Source organism: Centroberyx affinis, unplaced genomic scaffold, assembly GCF_046629955.1.
Source record: "Centroberyx affinis isolate AG114_WGS23_722 - 3 ecotype Tasmania unplaced genomic scaffold, CSIRO-AGI_Caff_v1 ptg000499l_1, whole genome shotgun sequence".
NCBI lineage: Eukaryota > Metazoa > Chordata > Actinopteri > Beryciformes > Berycidae > Centroberyx > Centroberyx affinis.
In genome coordinates, this window is record NW_027279152.1 from 160,001 (window position 1) to 178,934 (window position 18,934).

Genomic DNA, 18,934 nt, shown 5'->3' on the forward strand with positions numbered 1-18,934 from the left:
AGGGACCCCGCATTCTGATTTGTGATTTTGGGCTATATAAGCAAAAATTGACTTGACTTGACATGTAAGTCCCTTGGAATAATCTATTTTTTACACTTCTACAGTCTTAGTTATGTGACAGAACAACACAAGAGAAATGTATTAGAAAGATATTAGATATGTATTAAAAATATTTGCACCAATCAATCAATTAGCTGCAAGTAACACTGTACCTAAACAAAATATCAAAGGGAAATCAAGAGAAAAGTGCTAATTTGAAGTGCATTTCAGAACATACACACACACACACACACACACACACACACACACACACACACACACATACATATCAAGATAAAGTGTTTCACTCTTAGTTCATATGTAATGATTGATAAAAGTCTAACCATAACAACCCTAACCATAACAAACTGAACACATGCCTGCATTCGCAATTGGACTCATCCAATTGAACCGCAAATTTAGACACTCTCAATGTCCTCTTCTGTACACTTCTTTTCACAGACCCCCTGGCAGAGTGCCACGGACCCCTGGGGGTCCCCGGACCCCACTTTGAGAACCACTGCTCTATAGAACCTGGTTCTGCTGACCGCTGATCCACTGAGTAACATCAGACATGTATGGGCTCAATAAAGAGTCAAAAAGAGTTTGAGTTTGTAAAACAGATTCTGAGCTTGTGAAACGTGGGTCAGGGCTGAGGAGCGTTCCCATTGGCTGGAGGACTCCTGAGGCAAAACAGGGTCAAATCTGTGCTGTTAACCTGGATGTCACATGATCAGTTTGCTGCTCTGAATCTCATCACACATTCACAAAACTATTTCTGTTTGCTCTGATTTTTTTTGCAACCTCACATTTGAAATCATTTGTCCACAAATGTTATTTACACATTCACAAAATGTTGTTTACAAAATCTTTTCTACACAATTTTTGTTTGCTTAAATCTTTTTTACACATTCAAATACATTCATGCAAAATGTTTTCACATGTTCACAAATGGTGATACACAACTGCAAGTCTCAAATTATTTGCAAAAATCATTTCACAAGCTCGGAATCTTTTTTACAAGCTCAAAATCTTTTTGACTCTTTCTTGAGCCCAGAGACATGATGCATTGTGGGTGAAAAGAACAGACTGAAACTCAAGGCCAAGTTCTGGATTCTGGATGTACAAAGTTCAGATGGAGGGAAACTTCTCCAGTGAGACCAAACCAAACCAAACCACCAGCTGAGTGGAGACTTCACAGTCAGACGGATCATAAAGCCCCGTTCACACCTGCAGCTTCACCCAGAAATCCTCCACAGCTTTTCTGTCGGGATCCTGACTGAACGGAGCCGGAGCCGGTTTCCCTCCAGACCGAGTGAAATCCCCGGGAGTCTTCCTCAGTGACTCTGTGTGAGCGGCAGCCGTCAGATCCCAAAAGGTTACAGCCGACCAATCACAAGAGACTCTGGGCGGAGACTCGCTCACTGCAGCGTTGTGAGAGCTGAACGTTTGAATTTTAGTTTTCCAAACTGTCTGTAAATGTGATGGATTCTCAGCAGATTAATATGAAACATTAATAACAGCAGCTCCTCATCCGCCATGTTTCTACCAAGGTTATTATAGTTTTACATTTTTCATTAGTTTTTATTTTTATTTCGTTTTGACTTTTTGTTTTCAATTTCAGTTTAGTTTTAATTAGTTTTTAAAGCAGGTTTGCTAGTTTAGTTGAAAATGCTTCGTTTTAGTTTAGTTTTTATTAGTTTCAGTGTTAGTTTTAGTCTTTTTTTGTAATATGGGGTATTTGTCAGGGGCGAGATTCAAAAATTCAAAACACCAGGCTTATGTATGAAATAAATTGACAAAGACGAAAACTGAAGACATCTCTATAATTTTAGTTTATTTTAGTTAGTTCTGTAAACACACAATACAGTTTCAGTTAGTTATCGTTTTTTTGTAAAGCCTCGTTTTTATTTTTATTTTTATTTCAGTTAACAAAAATGTTTTTTCACACCTAGTTTTCGTTATTTCGTTAGTTTTCGTTAACGATAATAACCTTGGTTTCTACAACAATAACAAGTGAGGTGTTCAACACGCGGTCCGCCTCACCCGTCAGGACCGCCATGTGGTGTCGAACGCTTTCTACAGACAAACTTTACAGAGAGAGAACAGAGAGATGTGAGCAGACTCTGGATCAGCTGGCAGGTTCAGGTTTGATCCCAGCTGAACGGTGGAGCAACAGGAAGTGGAGCGACAGGAAGTGGAGCGACAGGAAGTGGAGCGACGCGTGACGAGTCAGCAGGATCCGGCTCTGACTTCATCTAACCCGACGCTCCAGATGGTTTGTAACTCAGAACTATCTGGGAAGTCGTCCTTGGAAACTATTTGGAAAAGAGCGGGAACTTTCAAACAATACTTGGCAGGTGATTGGATGAACCATCTGTCTATCACCGTCTATCACGGGCTAACTTCAACCAATCAGATCAACGAACCGTATGACGTAGTAGGACAGCGCCGAAGAGGAAAAACAAAAACAAACTAAGACGATTCTTGCCTTCAGTGCCGTTCTTTGCTCTTCTTTCAATGAAGAAATCCTCTGCAGTTCAGAAACAACTGATGTTACAGCAGCATGTAAGCAGCCTCTTTAGGAGCCGCCATTGTTGTGAACGAACAGTCGCTTCTCGCTGTCGTCACACCTAAGCCCCGCCCCCAGCCGCCCTCACAGGACGCCGATTGGTCCGCACCGCTGTGGTTCGGCCACAAACGCAGAACTTGAAGCCTGGCAAGATGGATTCTCGCGATGATCTCGTGAATCCAGCTGCCTCGCAAGGTCAGACTTCATCAGGACCAGACGAGTTCCTGTCAGCGATCTGTTTGTGTTCCTGACCCCGCCCCCCTGCCCCCCCGCCCCTCTCTCTGCCTCACAAACCACTTCTTCCCCTCACAGTTTTTTACTCTCAGTCTTTCCAGCTTTCCATTTCTTCTTCATGTTGTCAGGTGTCTTCAGCTTCTCTGCTGTCGCCGCTTCAACTAAGTTTAGTAAATCCCACTCTTGTACAGTGCAGGGCTGCGTCATATATTGTCTTTTTATTGTCATTGCAATATGAATTTCCACGATAAACATATCGCAAAGGACTCTGATATCAAGTGTCAAAAATCTTGTGCACATCTACACTGTACATTACGGTAACATTTTTGCCGCCTTGCGTCAGTCGCAGCGGTCGCCTGTGGAGTCAGATCTGATTCCAAAAGAGTAAACAAAACCCACGTGAAACCCGGTGGCTCACCGAGTACAGCACGGACCACATAAGGCCTCATAAGTCCTTCCCGCAGCGACCTGGGTTCGAGTCCAGCCCGCGGTCACTGGCTGCATGTCCTCCTCTCTCTCTCTCCCATACCTTCCTGTCTCTCTCTCTCACACTGTCGCTATCAATAAGCATAAAAATGCCTAAAATAAATCTTACAAAAAAACCCCAAAAAACCTTGAAACATCATTGAATATGTCTCTACACAGTGTGATAGTAGTGTTGTCGCGGTGGGCGGAGTCCACACCGGTCTTATCAGCCCCACACCGGGAATACTGTTATTTTGTATTTTGTAAAATAAAAGCACATATTCAGAGCTTCCATGTTCCAGTTAGGTTACTAAATGACAAATGAAGTTGTCAGCACTCACAGATACGTGTATGTCACTTCTTTAATGAGGCACAGCAGCAAAACAAACAAACGTGTTTCAGCCCCAGGCTTTCCTCAGCCTTACTGAAACAGTTGTGGGTTTGACCCGCTACTAACCAACAGCCAGGACCCTGCTGCTGATTACAACCAGCTGATACAAATCATCCAAACAGGCATCATAAAAAAGTACTAATAAGAAAAATAATAGAAATGAAGAAAATCTGAGACAGTTTAAGCCATCAGAGGAGATATATCATATTACGTGAAGCTACTAAATGAAAAATGGACATACTAACAACATACTGATCATTAATATGATCTCTAATATGACAGATTAGGATGAATAGGATTAATTATTTGTCCTTACCTAGTGACAGTAATGAGTCCTTTACAATCCAATGGGAGCCTAAAGAAGGGCGATGTGCCAGAATCTGACCTGACTCACATTAACTCTCTGAGTGTTGAGCAGTGTTAGAAATCTCTGATTAAAAAGTGTTACTGTTTACAAATACCGTTAACACACGTGAGTTTGGAGAGGAATTTAAGTGACTCTGACTCTGACAGCGCTCAGGCCCTCTAGTGGCGACAGGCGGTATCACGGTGAGGCCGGTGCTGAGGAGGGAAAACGAGGAGGGAAACGACACCGTGACAAAATGGCACCGTGACAAAACTCTATGTGACAGAGATGAGCATGTTCACTCTGCAGCACCCAGGACTCGAACTCACAACCTCTGACACCAACAGCAAGTCATGAACTTGTTGAGCTTCTGAGAAGTTTGAGAGTCACATGACTGAGGCAACCAGCAGGAGCAGAACATCTGTCATCCACACAAAGGCTTCAAACTCGTGGCAAATATTCAGTTTTCAAGATAGAATTATTTGTGAACTTTATCTAGACGACACAGAGATGTCTGTCACGTGAAAAACTCATGTTTAGAGATGCTCTGTTGTCCATTGACTACAATGGTTTCCAGGCAGAATTCAAATTAAAAAAAAAGTTCATAGTTTTTGAGATAGAAGTCTGAAGTTTCATCTTTGAAGACAGAGAAATATTTTGTATTTTTTACATGAAGGTTGGACATGGAGTAAGCAGCAGTTCACTGTGGCTGTGTGCAGACCCACTCAGACATCCTGATGAGCTGTGGGCGCAAGTTTTGATTAAATAAAAAAAAAAAAAGATTTATTTGGGCAGATCTGATGATGCTCTGTAGTGATTTTCATGTAATTTGTGCAAAGTATGTGGGACTAGTTAGATAGAAAGAAAGAAAGAAAGAGAAAGACAATAATACATAGGAAAAAAACATGAAACATGAGCTACACACAAGATCCTGGTAAGTCACAGTAACAAACTATAAGTCATTTTCACTGGGAGATGTCACATCAACGCAATGTGATATATGACTGACACATAATGTGTCAGTAGTGCAGTCAGTCAGTAGTGCAGTCAGTCAGTCAGTAGTGCAGTCAGTCAGTCAGTAGTGCAGTCAGTCAGTCAGTAGTTCAGTCAGTAGTGCAGTCAGTCAGTCAGTAGTTCAGTCAGTAGTGCAGTCAGTCAGTCAGTCAGTAGTTCAGTCAGTAGTGCAGTCAGTCAGTCAGTCAGTCAGTCAGTAGTGCAGTCAGTCAGTCAGTAGTTCAGTCAGTCAGTCAGTAGTGCAGTCAGTCAGTCAGTAGTTCAGTCAGTAGTGCAGTCAGTCAGTCAGTAGTTCAGTCAGTAGTGCAGTCAGTCAGTCAGTCAGTAGTGCAGTCAGTCAGTCAGTCAGTAGTGCAGTCAGTCAGTCAGTCAGTAGTGCAGTCAGTCAGTCAGTCAGTAGTGCAGTCAGTCAGTCAGTCAGTAGTGCAGTCAGTCAGTCAGTAGTGCAGTCAGTCAGTCAGTAGTGTAGTCAGTGGTTTGTCAGTGTTTCACTGTAAACTTCTTCCTGCACCACAGTTCATTTCACAAAGACAAAATCCGGGAAACTGATCCCAGACCAGCAGACCAGCGTTCATCTCCATGACAAAGAGACTCCTCACCTCCCTGCCAAACACCTCCTGCTGCCTGCTTTCATCTGCACCCCCCCCCCCCCCAACACACACACACACACACACACACACACACACAGTCTGTACTGATAAGGTGAAACTGTATTGATCCCTGTGAGGAAACAGGAAGTGGAGGCGGTGCTGATCCAACACTTTATGACATCACTGCTGGAGGTGAATGTGATCAGTTTGGATTTCAGGAAGTGAAGTGAAGAGCCGTGACGACACATCAGACCGTCACACTGTGGCTCAAGTCTGCTGGCTGGTGTCTCCTTTACCTCCACTTGGTCTCTACTCTATTCTATTCTCTATTCTACTGAGAACCAGAACCATGTGAATATGAAACTAGAGATATTAAACTGTGGATATAAACCCAATATGAAAACACAGAGAGAAAACCATGTGGATGGTTTTCTAACATCAGATGTTGACATACAGTGAATCTTCAGGGATATTTTACTTTAAATGTGAGATGTGACCTCACTAATATATTTCACATTACATGTTAGCCTGGTGATATATTGTGTTAGCGTGGTAACGTTTCATATTAGGCTATATATTAGTTTGGTAATATATTTTATATTAAATGTTTTGTTACCTCTGCTCAGCAGCAGCAGATGAGATGTTAGTTTGGTAGAAAACATTTTAAATGTAATATAAATGTTATCTTGGTATTATTTACACTACCAGTCCACAGTCTGGACTCCTGACTGAATGTTCTGTGTTTCATTCTGATCTTCAGTCTTCTGCTTAAAGTCTTGAAATGAGTTTCTCAGTCAAATATAAACAGTGAAGTTGATCCTCTGTATGAATTTCTTTCCAAAGCCTTTGCCTTTCCATCAAGGCAAAGAATCTAAAATATAAGATAGTTTTGATTTGTTTTACACTTTTTGGTCGCTGCATAATTCCATTTGTGTTATTTCATAGTTTTGATGTTTTACTGTTATTCTAAAATGTGGAAAATAGTAAAAATAAAGAAATGCGGTGTGTCCAAACTTGGTAGTTATCTTAATTCCAGTGTATTGTTACCTGCTCTGCAGCAGCAGATGATGAGATGTTAGTTTGGTCTAATATATTCGTAAAGTAATATGAAAGTAATCTTGGTATTAAACATGTTCATATCGGGGTTTTGTACCTCCGCTCAGCAGCAGCAGCGCAGCGGCGGCCGGCAGCTTCTCTCCCCGCCTCAGGAGCTTTCTGTCCGGACACAAACTCCGCTGCTTCTCCATGGAAAGTATCTGTGAAGTCCTCAGGTGTCGAAATCACAGTTTAAACCAGATAAACCATTTAAAGCCGAACCAGTCCGGTCCAGACTGAACTAAACTGGGTTTGTGAACCGGGGCTGATCCTGTTTCTGGGCGGCTTTGTTCAGACAGACGGACTTCCAGCGACAGAAACTCTTTCACTGGATCTTCATCTCTTCTTCATCTCTTCTTCATCATCTGTGCATCATCTTTCCATCCCGTAAAGAAACAGAAAACTCCGCAGCAGAGAGGAAAGACGGAGAATTATCGCGGTAAAGAAAATAAAGTGAGTTTTCCACCGAGAGACGAAACTGCAGGAGAAACAGCGGCTGTTTCTGCACGGCGACTTCCGGTGGAAGGGGGGGGGGGTCAGTGTGTGTGTGTGAGTGTGAGTGTGTGTGTGTGTGTGTGAGGGGGGTTTAAAGTTTATTTTCACAATGTAATGAGACAGGAAGATAACTGTAGAAGAAGTCAAACAAATTGTGCAGGTAGGACTAAAAAAAAACTCACCTGAAAACTCAAACCTAAGAACAAAACAGATAAAAACAAATAAATAAATAAAAAAAAGTGACACTGAAATAAATACAAAATTACATAAAGGAAAACAATAGAACAAAAACAGGACAGTCAGGATGTGAAAAGTAAGGAAGAGGATTAGGGTCACGTGTGGAAAACTGATTGATTCTCAGAATTCTGAGTTTAAACTTAATAAACTCAATTTCAGAACTCAGTTTTCCACACGTGACACTAATCCTCTTCACAGGAGAGTAACTGAATAAAAAGAATAGAATAAGAAATAAATTAATACATCTGAACAGAAACCATCGCTTGTCCTGCTGTGATGAAAACAGATCTCAGACCAGTTTTAAAGGACATTTTTATTTTCACATTTCATATACAATCTTTGAATAACAGGAAGAAGAATAATAAAAAAAAAAAGTTTTTCAGTGAAAATGAACAACAGTGTTTTGATTCATAAGTTCAGCCAGGCAAACTAACACAGGCACCAAAAATCACAAAGCAGTTTTTTTTGTCGTGTTTGTGCACAAAAATGAATTTCACATTATGTTTTTCAAGACAGAAACTGGAAGCAAACGATGAACCGACAACAAGCTACATGATTGAAAATACTCACAGTTCAGTGTTGATCACATGCTAACGTCCGCTACGACACAACAGCTCGCTAATAAATACAGTTCAAAACTAGGAGAAGAATATGAACATGCTGATGAAACCCTTCAGGACCGGAAAAAATAAAAAAAAACATCATGAATCTACATTAGGGCTGAACAATTAATCGAAATTTTATCGAAATCGCAATATGGCCGACTGCAATTTTCAAATCACAGGAGGCACAATATTTGTTAAAGGTGAAATGTGTCAAAATAGCATTTCAAAGTAAATATTGTGGTGCTGCAGAGATGTCCTGGCCTACACATCATATTCTACAGACTGAAGAAAACATCTTTGTTTGGTGCAGATCCCCGCAAAAATCACACCGTAATAATTTTAACAAGTTTTTCAATGAAAATGAGAATAATGATGTAAAAATTATCATTCCCTCTAATATCGCAAATCATATCACAATTGCAATATCAGTCAAAATAATCGCAGTTAGATATTTTTTCTAAATCGTTCAGCCCTAATCTACATGAGACACATTTAACATTCAGCAGCTCGGCCTCCGTGTTTCATCTCAAACTTACTGGACTCTGCTCAGCCAAATATAATATCCCATACAGTAATATTCCCATATAACTATAATCCCATATAATAATATTTTCTGATTCCATAATTCCATAACAATATTCCCATGTAGTAAAATATAGTAATATTCCCCGTAGGCTTGGGCACTATCCAAAATTTAATATCGCAATGCTGTCCCGCCAAAATATCGCGATATACACGATATTGTTATTTTTCCCTGGGGGTGTTTCAAAATTTTTTTTTTGTATTTTATTTTATTTCTTCTAAATTACATCAAATTTCTAGGTGATTAATAACAAAAATAATAATAAGAATAAAAGATTCTATACCACGGGAAATCATGATATTTTTAGAATATCGCGATATTCTGAAAATATCACGATATTTTTCACTATGGAACAATATTCGATATTAAGGACTATGGGCCCAAGCCTGACGGTCCAGCAGCCTCTTGTTCAGCTGGAGGATCAGGTCCAGACCGTAACAGACTGTGAACCTGCACCGACCTGCTGCTTCAGGTTCTACTGTAGAAAAACCGCAGCTTCAAAATCTATAAAAATATTCAGTCAGTTTCAGTCCTGCATTGTCCCGGTGCCTCGGTCATCATCACCAAACCTGTAACATCAAGAGTCCTTACAAAAATAAAAGCTCCCTTGAGTCTCTTCAGTCTTCGTCCAAACGGCTCGTCTGACCCCAGAACCCCTCCGGACGGTTACGAATGCCCCGAAATCCACAGCAGAGACGTGATCAGAGAGTCACAGAGTCAACAACAGCAAACACAGATAGAGATGAAGGGGGGGGGGGGGGGTGATCACCAGTCAAACACATTGATTAGCTTCCTGCGCTACATTTGGACCGCAGCTCGTTGGGATTGGTCAGTGATACACAGCCAATCAGAGCTTCTCAACTGAGTTTGGGTCGTGACCTAAATCTGATCTCTGTGTCGGCATGGCGACCCGACAGATTCTATGTGGAAAACAGTTTTGTCTTTGTGTGACAGGCAGTGGTGGAAAGTAACTAAGTACATTTACTCAAGTACTGTACTTAAGTACAATTTAGAGGTACTTGTACTTTACTTGAGTATTTCCATTTCATGCTACTTTATACTTCTACTCCACTACATTTCAGAGGGAAATATTGTACTTTTTACTCCATTACATTTATTTGACAGCTTTAGTTACTAGTTACTTTGCAGATTTAGATTAATACAAATTATAAATCAACTAATAAAGTATGATATATTTTTATAGGTTAAGCTACCCAGCAGTATATAAAGTAATTAAAATTAGCTCCACCTTTACCAGCTGCAACATTAAAGTGATGAACACATTAATGCATCAATAATTAAAGTCCAATAACATGATATATATGATTCTGAAATGGGCCATTCTGCATAATGACTACTTTTACTTTTGCTACTTTAAGTATATTTTGATGCTAATATTTTGTACTTTGACTTAAGTAAGATTTTGAATGCAGGACTTTTACTTTAACAAAGTATTTTTACACTGTGGTATTACTACTTTTACTTAAGTCAAAGATCTGAATACTTCTTCCATCATTGGTGTCAGGTCAGAGGTCAGAGGTCAGAGGTCAGAGGTCGGACTCTGACTGAAGGCTGCTGGGCTTCACCTGACAACAAACTGAACTGCTGTAACAGCGGCTCAGTGAAGCTGAAAGGAAAACTGTGAAGATCTTCAGTCTGTGATGTTTAGGGCTGAGTATCAATACTCCGTATCTTTAAGGTATCGACTGAAATAACCCAGTACCAAGTATGGAAACTCCAGTCAGACGATACCTGCATTCAATACTTTTTGTACACAGATCTAGAAAAAAAAAGACTATTTGTCTGGTTTTGCTCACAGCCAATCACCACGAGCGTTCTTGGATTTAACGTGACGTGTGATTGGCCCAGACAGGCTGTGGAGGTGAAGTGGAGCGGAGTGTGTGAGATGACACCAAAACGGAAGAAAAAGTTATGGAATGAAGAACTCTATTGGTATCAGTATCACTGTATGGATACTGTATTGGTATTGATAACGACACCCGGCCCTACTGACGTTCAACACATTCAGCAGCTGTTCAGTGATGAAGTGTCGACCTGCCTCGTCTACCTCTGCTACTCCTACGTTTCCCAGAATGCCTTCTGACTCTCCTCAGAGACGGGGCCTGAACTTTGGGCAGAGGGTTAGCTCGGTGGAGGCTCCGCAGGACCAGCTGGTGCGGAGGAGGAGCGCGTCACAGCTCCGGTCATCTGGTTTCCACTGACCGGGCTTCAGATGAAACTCACGGATAAACGGGTTATCGATTACGCTTTCAGCAGCCTGGGAGGCGCCGCTGCAGACCACTGGTTCTCAAAGTGGGGTCCGGGGACCTCCGGGGGGCCCTGAGGAGCTCCAGGAGGTCCCCGGCAAGATGAGGAATACATTACATTTCACTAATTCACTAGAAATGATCCCAATTAGAGCGTGTTTAACTATGCCTATTCTAATCATAAGTTTCATTCTCACCACTATTATCACCACTATTATCACCACTGTCTCTCTGTGAACAGTGACACTAAACCAACAGCTGGTCCCATGTGGACTGAATCTGCTCTGAAGAGAGGAAAGGAGACGCTGAACTACTGAGAACATCCCATCTACCAGAGATACAGAGGGAGGAGAGAGAGGAGGAGGAGGAGGAGGAGGAGGAGGGGGTGAGGAGGAGGAGGGAGAGAGAGGAGGAGGAGGGGGTGAGGAGGAGGAGGGAGAGTGAGGAGGAGGAGGGAGAGAGAGGAGGAGGAGGGGTGAGGAGGAGGGGGTGAGGAGGAGGAGGAGGGAGAGTGAGGAGGAGGAGGGGGTGAGGAGGAGGGGGTGAGGAGGAGGAGGAGGGAGAGTGAGGAGGAGGAGGAGGGGGTGAGGAGGAGGAGGGAGAGTGAGGAGGAGGAGGGAGAGTGAGGAGGAGGAGGGAGAGTGAGGAGGAGGGAGAGTGAGGAGGAGGAGGGAGAGTGAGGAGGAGGAGGAGGGGGTGAGGAGGAGGAGGGAGAGTGAGGAGGAGGAGGAGGAGGAGGAGGGGGTGAGGAGGAGGAGGAGGAGGGAGAGGGAGACGAGGATGAGGAGGAGGAGGAGAGGAGGGAGAGGGAGACGAGGAGGAGGGGGTGAGGAGGAGGGAGAGTGAGGAGGAGGAGGAGGGGGTGAGGAGGAGGAGGGAGAGTGAGGAGGAGGAGGAGGGAGGAGGGGGTGAGGAGGAGGAGGAGGAGGAGAGGGAGACGAGGATGAGGTGAGGAGGAGGGAGGGAGGGAGACGAGGAGGAGGGGTGAGGAGGAGGGAGAGTGAGGAGGAGGAGGGAGAGGGGTGAGGAGGAGGGGAGAGTGAGGAGGAGGGGATACAGAGATACAGAGGGAGGGAGAGAGAGGAGGAAGAGGGAGAGTGAGGAGGAGGAGGGAGAGTGAGGAGGAGGAGGGATAGTGAGGAGGAGAAGGAGGTGGGGGTGAGGAGGAGGAGGGATACCAGAGATACAGAGGAGGGAGGAGAGGAGGAGGAGGAGGAGGAGGGAGAGGAGAGAGGAGGAGGAGGAGGGGAGAGTGAGAAGAGGAGGTGAGGAGGAGGAGGAGAGTGAGAAGAGGAGGTGAGGGGGAGGAAGGAGAGTGAGAAGAGGTGAGGAGGAAGAAGAGAAGGAGAGTGAGAAGAGGAGGTGAGGAGGAGGGAGAGAGAGGAGGAGGAGGAGGAGGGAGAGAGAGGAGGTGTGATGGACGGTGGTTGAACAGAAGTTCTAAGGGTCCGGCGGAGGAACCAGATCTCGTTGCGGCGGCAGGGCACCCCGGGGTTCTCGTACACAGCGACCATGTAGCGGTTCAGCTGCAGCTGGTCTGAGCCGCCCAGGATCTCCCACAGCTGGCCGATCTGCCGGCCCACCGTCTCCTCCGTGGTGGTCCCGAAGAAAGACCTGAGAACCCAACGGAACCCGTTAGAACCGGAATACAGAAGGGCGACTTCGCCTCAACATCCGTTACTCCTGACCTGAAGTCTGGATCAATAATCAGGTCTCATTTCAGGTCTAAGAATCCGTCTGAAACTTTCTCCGCTCACTTCCTCGTTTACTTTGCTGGCCGATCTGCTGCTGCGTTCAAGTCACGTTGGAAAGGGCAGAAGAACGGGATTTTGACGCTTTAATGCTTTTTTTACGTGTTTTACTCTTTAGAAAGTCGAGCTCAACAATTAATCGGGAAAAAAAATCGAAATCACAATATGAACTTCTGCAATTTCCAAATTGCAGAGGCTGCAGTTGCGTCCAAATTGTATTTCTGAAGACGTGTTTTAGAGCTGCAGGTCCATGAATCATCAGACTCCGGCACACTGACATCTATTTTTTAACAAAATCACTTTTCTTTAAACAATTTTAAAGTTCTAAAAAATGTAGGACGAGAAAAACTTGTGATGATATGAATCGCAATTGCAATATTCTGTCAAATAATCGCAATTCGATTTTTTTGTCAATCTTTAAGCCCAATTAGAAAGCACACATCCAAAATCATTTGTATTTCTAAATTTAAAATCAAGCCAATGTGTATTCCAGTTCTTTTTCTGCCTGAAATGACAGTGTTCCCGACGGCATCTGAGCTAGAAGTCTTCACAGGTCTACCCGGACCCTAGGATCCGAGACCCGACCCGGGACCCGTACGGGTTCGGGTCCACGTTTTATTATGGTCAATCGGGTCCGGGTCGGGTCCCGTTCTATTACCGCGGGTCCCGGGTCTGTTTATCATTATGTGTAATACCCGAGTGGATCCCAGAAGACCCGTGATCAGCGCCGATCACGAGACGAGAAACGATGATCAGGCTGACCTGGGATCAGATTACAAGAGCGAAAATAAGGTGAAAAACACGTTGAGCGGCGCCAGTGAGTCGGAGCGGAGGAAAGGATCAAGATGGAAACCTTCTTCATTGAGGTGAAAAATAAGCTAAAAGAAAATTAATATAATTTCATTTCATAATAATTTAATTGAATTTCCTTGTCACTTAGCCTATTGTAGCTATGTAGCTGCTAGATTCCATGATGGAGTCTCACTGCCATCTACTGGACAAACTGTAGAACGGCACAACTTGGCAAGTCTTTCTGTTATTTTGATTTCCTTTCATCAGGCACCATATGTTGTATCTGACATGATGAATGTTTTTATCAGTAGAACGGCATTTTTAGCAGCAATTTTAATTACCGGGTTTGTCGGGTCCATAAAACAGACCCGAGTCCCTCTCCTCTCAGACATGCACCGGGTCGGGTCTGTAATGTCTCGGGCAAAAACGGGTCGATATATATATATTTTAAAAAATTATCGGGTCCAAACGGATCTCGGAACGAATTTCCCGGGTCCATTAGGGTTCGGGTCCGTCATTTTGGACCCGTGAAGACCTCTAGACTGAAGGACGGGCTGCTGCTGCAGACGGCTGACTGTGCAGAACAAGAGCGACAAACCCAGGAGAGGAGGAGGTGGAGCTCGGACTTCCAGACTCACTGTACAGTCGCTTGGCTTCAGATCACACACATTATGCAGCTGAGCTGTTTGGAGCCATTTTATGTCATTTTTGTCCTTTTTGGAACTGAAAGCAGTAAAGCCCCGGCAGAAGGCTGACATGGAGCTGCGTCGGCTAACTGGCTGTTATGTGGATATAGAAATCAGAGAGAGTATTACAGATGTCACCGGAGTAGATATATTAGAGTTGCAACGATTAATCGATTAGTTGTCAACTATTAAATTCATCGCCAACTATTTTGATAATCGATTAATCGGTTTGAGTAATTTTTTAAGAAAAATAAGTCAAAATTCTCTGATTCCAGCTTCTTAAATGTGAATATTTTCTGGTTTCTTTCCTCCTCTATGACAGTAAACTGAATATCTTTGGGTTGTGGACAAAACAAGACATTTGAGGACGTCATCTTGGGCTTTGGGAAACACTGACCCACATTTTTCACCATTTTCTGACATTTTATAGACCAAACAACTAATCGATTGATCGACAATGAAAATAATCATTAGTTGCAGCCCTAAGATACATTTTCATTTTTCAGTGAACTATTCCCTGAAGACAGTCCTCGACTTCTTCCAGAAACAGGTTTAGCGTACAGAACTATTCTAACTTCTATCATTTTATCATTTTGGTTGTTTTGGGTCGGTGTCGTGGATCGGTTCCTGATCGGTCTTTAGAAACAAACAAAGTTCTCCGCTCTCAGAGAGTGAATATTGGACGACGTCCCTAAATAGCAGTGAGGAGGCCGCGGGTCTCACCGGGCGACCACTCTGAACGGGTCCCGGGACACGATGCTGATGTCGGGGTCGGCGGGCTGGGGGGGGTCGGCCTGGAACTCGGCGGGCAGGTAGAACGCCGTCAGGACGTCCTTCTTAAACGTGTTGCTGTCCTCCATCATGTCGATGTAGCTGACGATGGGGATGGTCATGCCCAGGTAGCGTCCTGTGGGGGGGGGGGGGGGGGGGTTAGACTGGTATTTATAAAAAAACAATCAAATAAAACAACAAAATCACTGCTGTCCACCTCTGATATGATGGAGGTTCCTCCATTAGTGGCTGGTCAATGTAACTATTATTATTATTATTATTATTATTTTATTATTTTATTATTATTATTGTTGTTATATCAGATGTGTGACAAAATAAATCCTTCCAGTGTGGGAGGATTTTTCTCAACAGCCCCAACTACATCACTAGAGGGGGAGGAGCTAGAGGAGTCGGGTTTAGGGGAAGCTAAAAGAGGTGGAGCTAGCAGAAGCAGGTTAGGAGGCGGAGCTAAAGGAGGCGGGTTAGGAGGAGCTAAAGGAGGCGGGTTAGGAGGAGCTAAAGGAGGCGGGTTAGGAGGAGGAGCTAAAGGAGGAGGAGTTACAGGAGGCGGGTTAGGAGGAGGAGCTAAAGAAGGCAGGTTAGGAGGCGGAGCTAAAGGAGGCGGGTTAGGAGGAGCTAAAGGAGGCTGGTTAGGAGGAGGAGCTAAAGGAGGAGGAGTTACAGGAGGCGGGTTAGGAGGAGGAGCTAAAGGAGGCAGGTTAGGAGGCGGAGCTAAAGGAGGAGGAGCTACAGGAGGCAGATTAGGAGGAGGAGCTAGAGGAGGCAGGTTAGGAGGCGGAGCTAGAGGAGGCAGGAGGACCTGCTGAGTTCTCCTTGCAGATGAAGCGCATCAGCTTCATGAAGGCCATGGAGATGCTCTGCTCATACAGATCTTCTCCTCTGGTGACACAAGCCCACTTCCCTGCTGGATACACCCTCTCCTCATACACCACCTCCCCCATCTGACACACACACACGCACACACGCACACACACACACACACACGCACACACACACACACACACACACTTTATTAGCAGGAGAACGTTCACAGCAGTGTAGTGTTGTGTATTGTGTTCTGCAGCCTCAGCAGTTGGTTCGTAGCGGTTGTTTACCTTCTCATGGCGGCTGACGGGGGCGAAGGGGACCGGCTCCCTCTGCTGGCGGGCTCGGGTCATTTCCTGGATCGGCCCGGTCATTTCTGCCAACACACACCAGCAGGACGAGTCTAAATACAGTGGCAGGGTTCTCTAATGGAGACAGACCGTCCTGGGACTCGATCCCCCAAAACAAGTTAATCTACTCTCCTGGTGGAGTCCTATAGGGAGCCGAAGTCATTGTCACCCCCCACCCCCACCCCCACCCCCACCCTCACCCTCACCTGGAGGAACTGACACCCGGTGGGTGCTGGCCACCGCCTGCCAATGGGCCAACAGGCTCTCCCTCTCCGCCTCGTCCATTGGCTCGGGGTTGTCAGTGATGTCATCATCCAGCTGTTCATCGTCCAATCCGTCGAGGTCTTCCAGGGAGATGAGGGCCATCGCTGATAACGAAGGAGTCGACCTTTGAACCGAGGAACCTGAGGAGAGCAGACAGACGTTCACCTCACTGCTGCAGGAAGTGTTCAGTTCTGCTCGGCTCTGTGTTAGGGCTGAAACTGACCATTATTTTCAATGTCGATTAATCTGTTGATTATTTTCTCAATTAATCGATTAGTTGTTTGGTCTATAAAATGTCAGAAAATGGTGAAAAATGTGGATCAGTGTTTCCCAAAGCCCAAGATGACGTCCTCAAATGTCTTGTTTTGTCCACAACCCAAAGATATTCAGTTTACTGTCATAGAGGAGGAAAGAAACCAGAAAATATTCACATTTAAGAAGCTGGAATCAGAGAATTTTGACTTATTTTTCTTAAAAAATTACTCAAACCGATTAATCGATTATCAAAATAGTCGGCGATTAATTCAATAGTTGACAACTAATCGATTAATCGTTGCAGCTCTACTCTGTATGAGGACAGCTGACAGAACCGACAGAAACACAAAGCAGCTCACAACAAACTGATTTGAATCAAGTGAGTTCATTTTCTTCAATAAATGGAAACTAGCGGGTTCAGTACCCAGACCTTCACGCTACTTCCCAGTCTGGTTAATTCAGTGATTTTAAGTCATTTTATTTTGATATAGGCCTGGCGTTTATGTCACGTGAAAACCTTGTAACTCGTCGTGCTGATTTTCCTTTTTCCGCCTCAGGATCACATGCTGAGAAAAACCTCTGACCTGAACAAACCGTTTCAAACCCTTTTGGAAAGTGTAAAACTGCTTCGACTTCAAGCTGAACACAAGGCTGAGTTTCTTAGTTCCTGAGAGGTTGACATTTTGGAGAAACGAGGTTTTCACCCGACAGCAAAGACGCTGAAAAACAATTCTGCTTGTTGACAGAATTTCACTCTTTACAGTTTGAATTTCAGATGGTCAGTAGAGACACAAAGCAGCTGAGACCTGAACTTGCAGCACTTTCAATTCCAGTCATTTTTTGTATGTTTACATTGCTGGAGTCAAGTCGACCCCAAACATAAAAGAGACGACCGTTAATTTGAATATAATAGGTTGAAATCATAACGGCTAGCCGGAGCTGGGGCTGGAGCTCCATCTGGCTCACAATATGGCAGGAACCAGAACCGAGACCAGCACCTGAACCTGAACCACAACAGAAACCAAACAAAAACCGCAGCAGAGTTTAGACACGACACCGACTCGGTTCGGCTCGGCTCGGTCCGGTTTCTGATGTCAATTCTGGGCTATATTTTGTGTGAAAAGCGGTGTTCAGAGTGAGTTAGTGTCGTGCAGCAGCCCGGACCGGACCGGCACGGCCCGGCCTGTCTCTGCTCATCTGTTCTCTCTGTGCGGCTCTGGAAACTAGGTCAGCCCGGGACTCGATCCCGCGGCACGACACGACGCTGACACGCTTCTGACGGCTCAGGTCTTAAAAAACCTCATCTGGGCTAGCTGACTGAGCCAGACTGCGGTCCGGTCCGGTCCGGTCCGGTCCGGATGAACTGAACTGGACCTGGACCCGGTTAGAGTTAGCGCAGTTAGCACGGTACTACTGACCTGGATTGTCTTAGAGTTAGCGTGGCTCTACAGCGCCGGATTAGCACGGTTAGCAGGTTAGCACGGGTCTGGACAGCCGGGCCGGGTTCTGGTCTTACCTTTTACCGCCAGGTGAGTCTTGTGCCTGCTGACCTCCTGTCAATCACAACAACAAAAACCTCCTTGACAACAACACGCGGCACTTCCGGTGACACGTCAACATCAAAATAGAAGCACCCAGCTAGACTTCCTGTCATCTTTTTCAAAATAAAAGCCTGTTTGAGTGACACTACCAAAGTGAACGCGAAGAGTCTGTGGTAACTCCTATACTGTTAGGACTCCTATAGTTGTTTTTTTTTTTAATGCAAAATGTATTTTTCACTGCATATATCAATATCCATACAGGCCATATAGATAGACTGCAAGGTTGCAAAAATACACACACAAATTCTCAAATACCAAACATATTGCAGAGCATTTTGAAGGTTTCTAATATCTTATAAAGTTATAACGTTATTTTAGAGCGTTTCAGTGGCCAAAGGCGCAGTCCCACATGTCTGTTATTGTGCTGTGAAAAGAAATGTACAAAAACATTTTATTCTGTACACCCTAAGGCCAACATACTATTTTTTTAATTACAAAATGTACGCTTTTATTATGAATTTAGTTTTTTCCTACGCTTTTCACAATTTGCAAAATAAAAGCCTTACTGACGGACGTGCTGTAACGCTTTCAAACAGCACACAGTGCAGAAGTGAAAATACAGAATATATTTGAGGAAGAATGAGAAGTAAATGGAAATACAATTATTCTCCCCAAAATGTACTTTTCACAGAATAAATGTATAACCGGACAGACCTCTGCACGAGCGTGTGACCCAGCTATACTGTCACGTGATGTACGAGGCGAA

The 18,934-nt window shown here is 44.3% G+C and overlaps 2 protein-coding genes across 2 annotated transcripts in view; both read right to left on the reverse strand.

The window, feature by feature from the left end:
• LOC139642599 (inactive tyrosine-protein kinase 7-like) overlaps positions 1-6,898 on the reverse strand; it is a 37,592-nt gene extending 30,694 nt beyond the window's left edge. The window contains exon 1 of the mRNA XM_071517508.1: positions 6,805-6,898. Coding sequence (XP_071373609.1) covers positions 6,805-6,898 — 94 coding nt within the window. The remainder of the gene's footprint in view (positions 1-6,804) is intronic.
• A 4,030-nt stretch (positions 6,899-10,928) lies between these two features.
• Positions 10,929-18,218, reverse strand: soul4 (heme-binding protein soul4). The gene is made up of 7 exons (XM_071517510.1): positions 18,144-18,218; positions 16,315-16,512; positions 16,049-16,134; positions 15,754-15,895; positions 14,886-15,069; positions 12,367-12,547; positions 10,929-11,006 (listed from the first exon to the last, which is right to left on the reverse strand). The coding sequence occupies exons 2-7, from the start codon at positions 16,472-16,474 to the stop codon at positions 10,929-10,931; spliced, it is 831 nt and encodes a 276-aa protein (XP_071373611.1). The 5' UTR covers positions 16,475-16,512; positions 18,144-18,218.
• Positions 18,219-18,934: the final 716 nt, after the last annotated feature.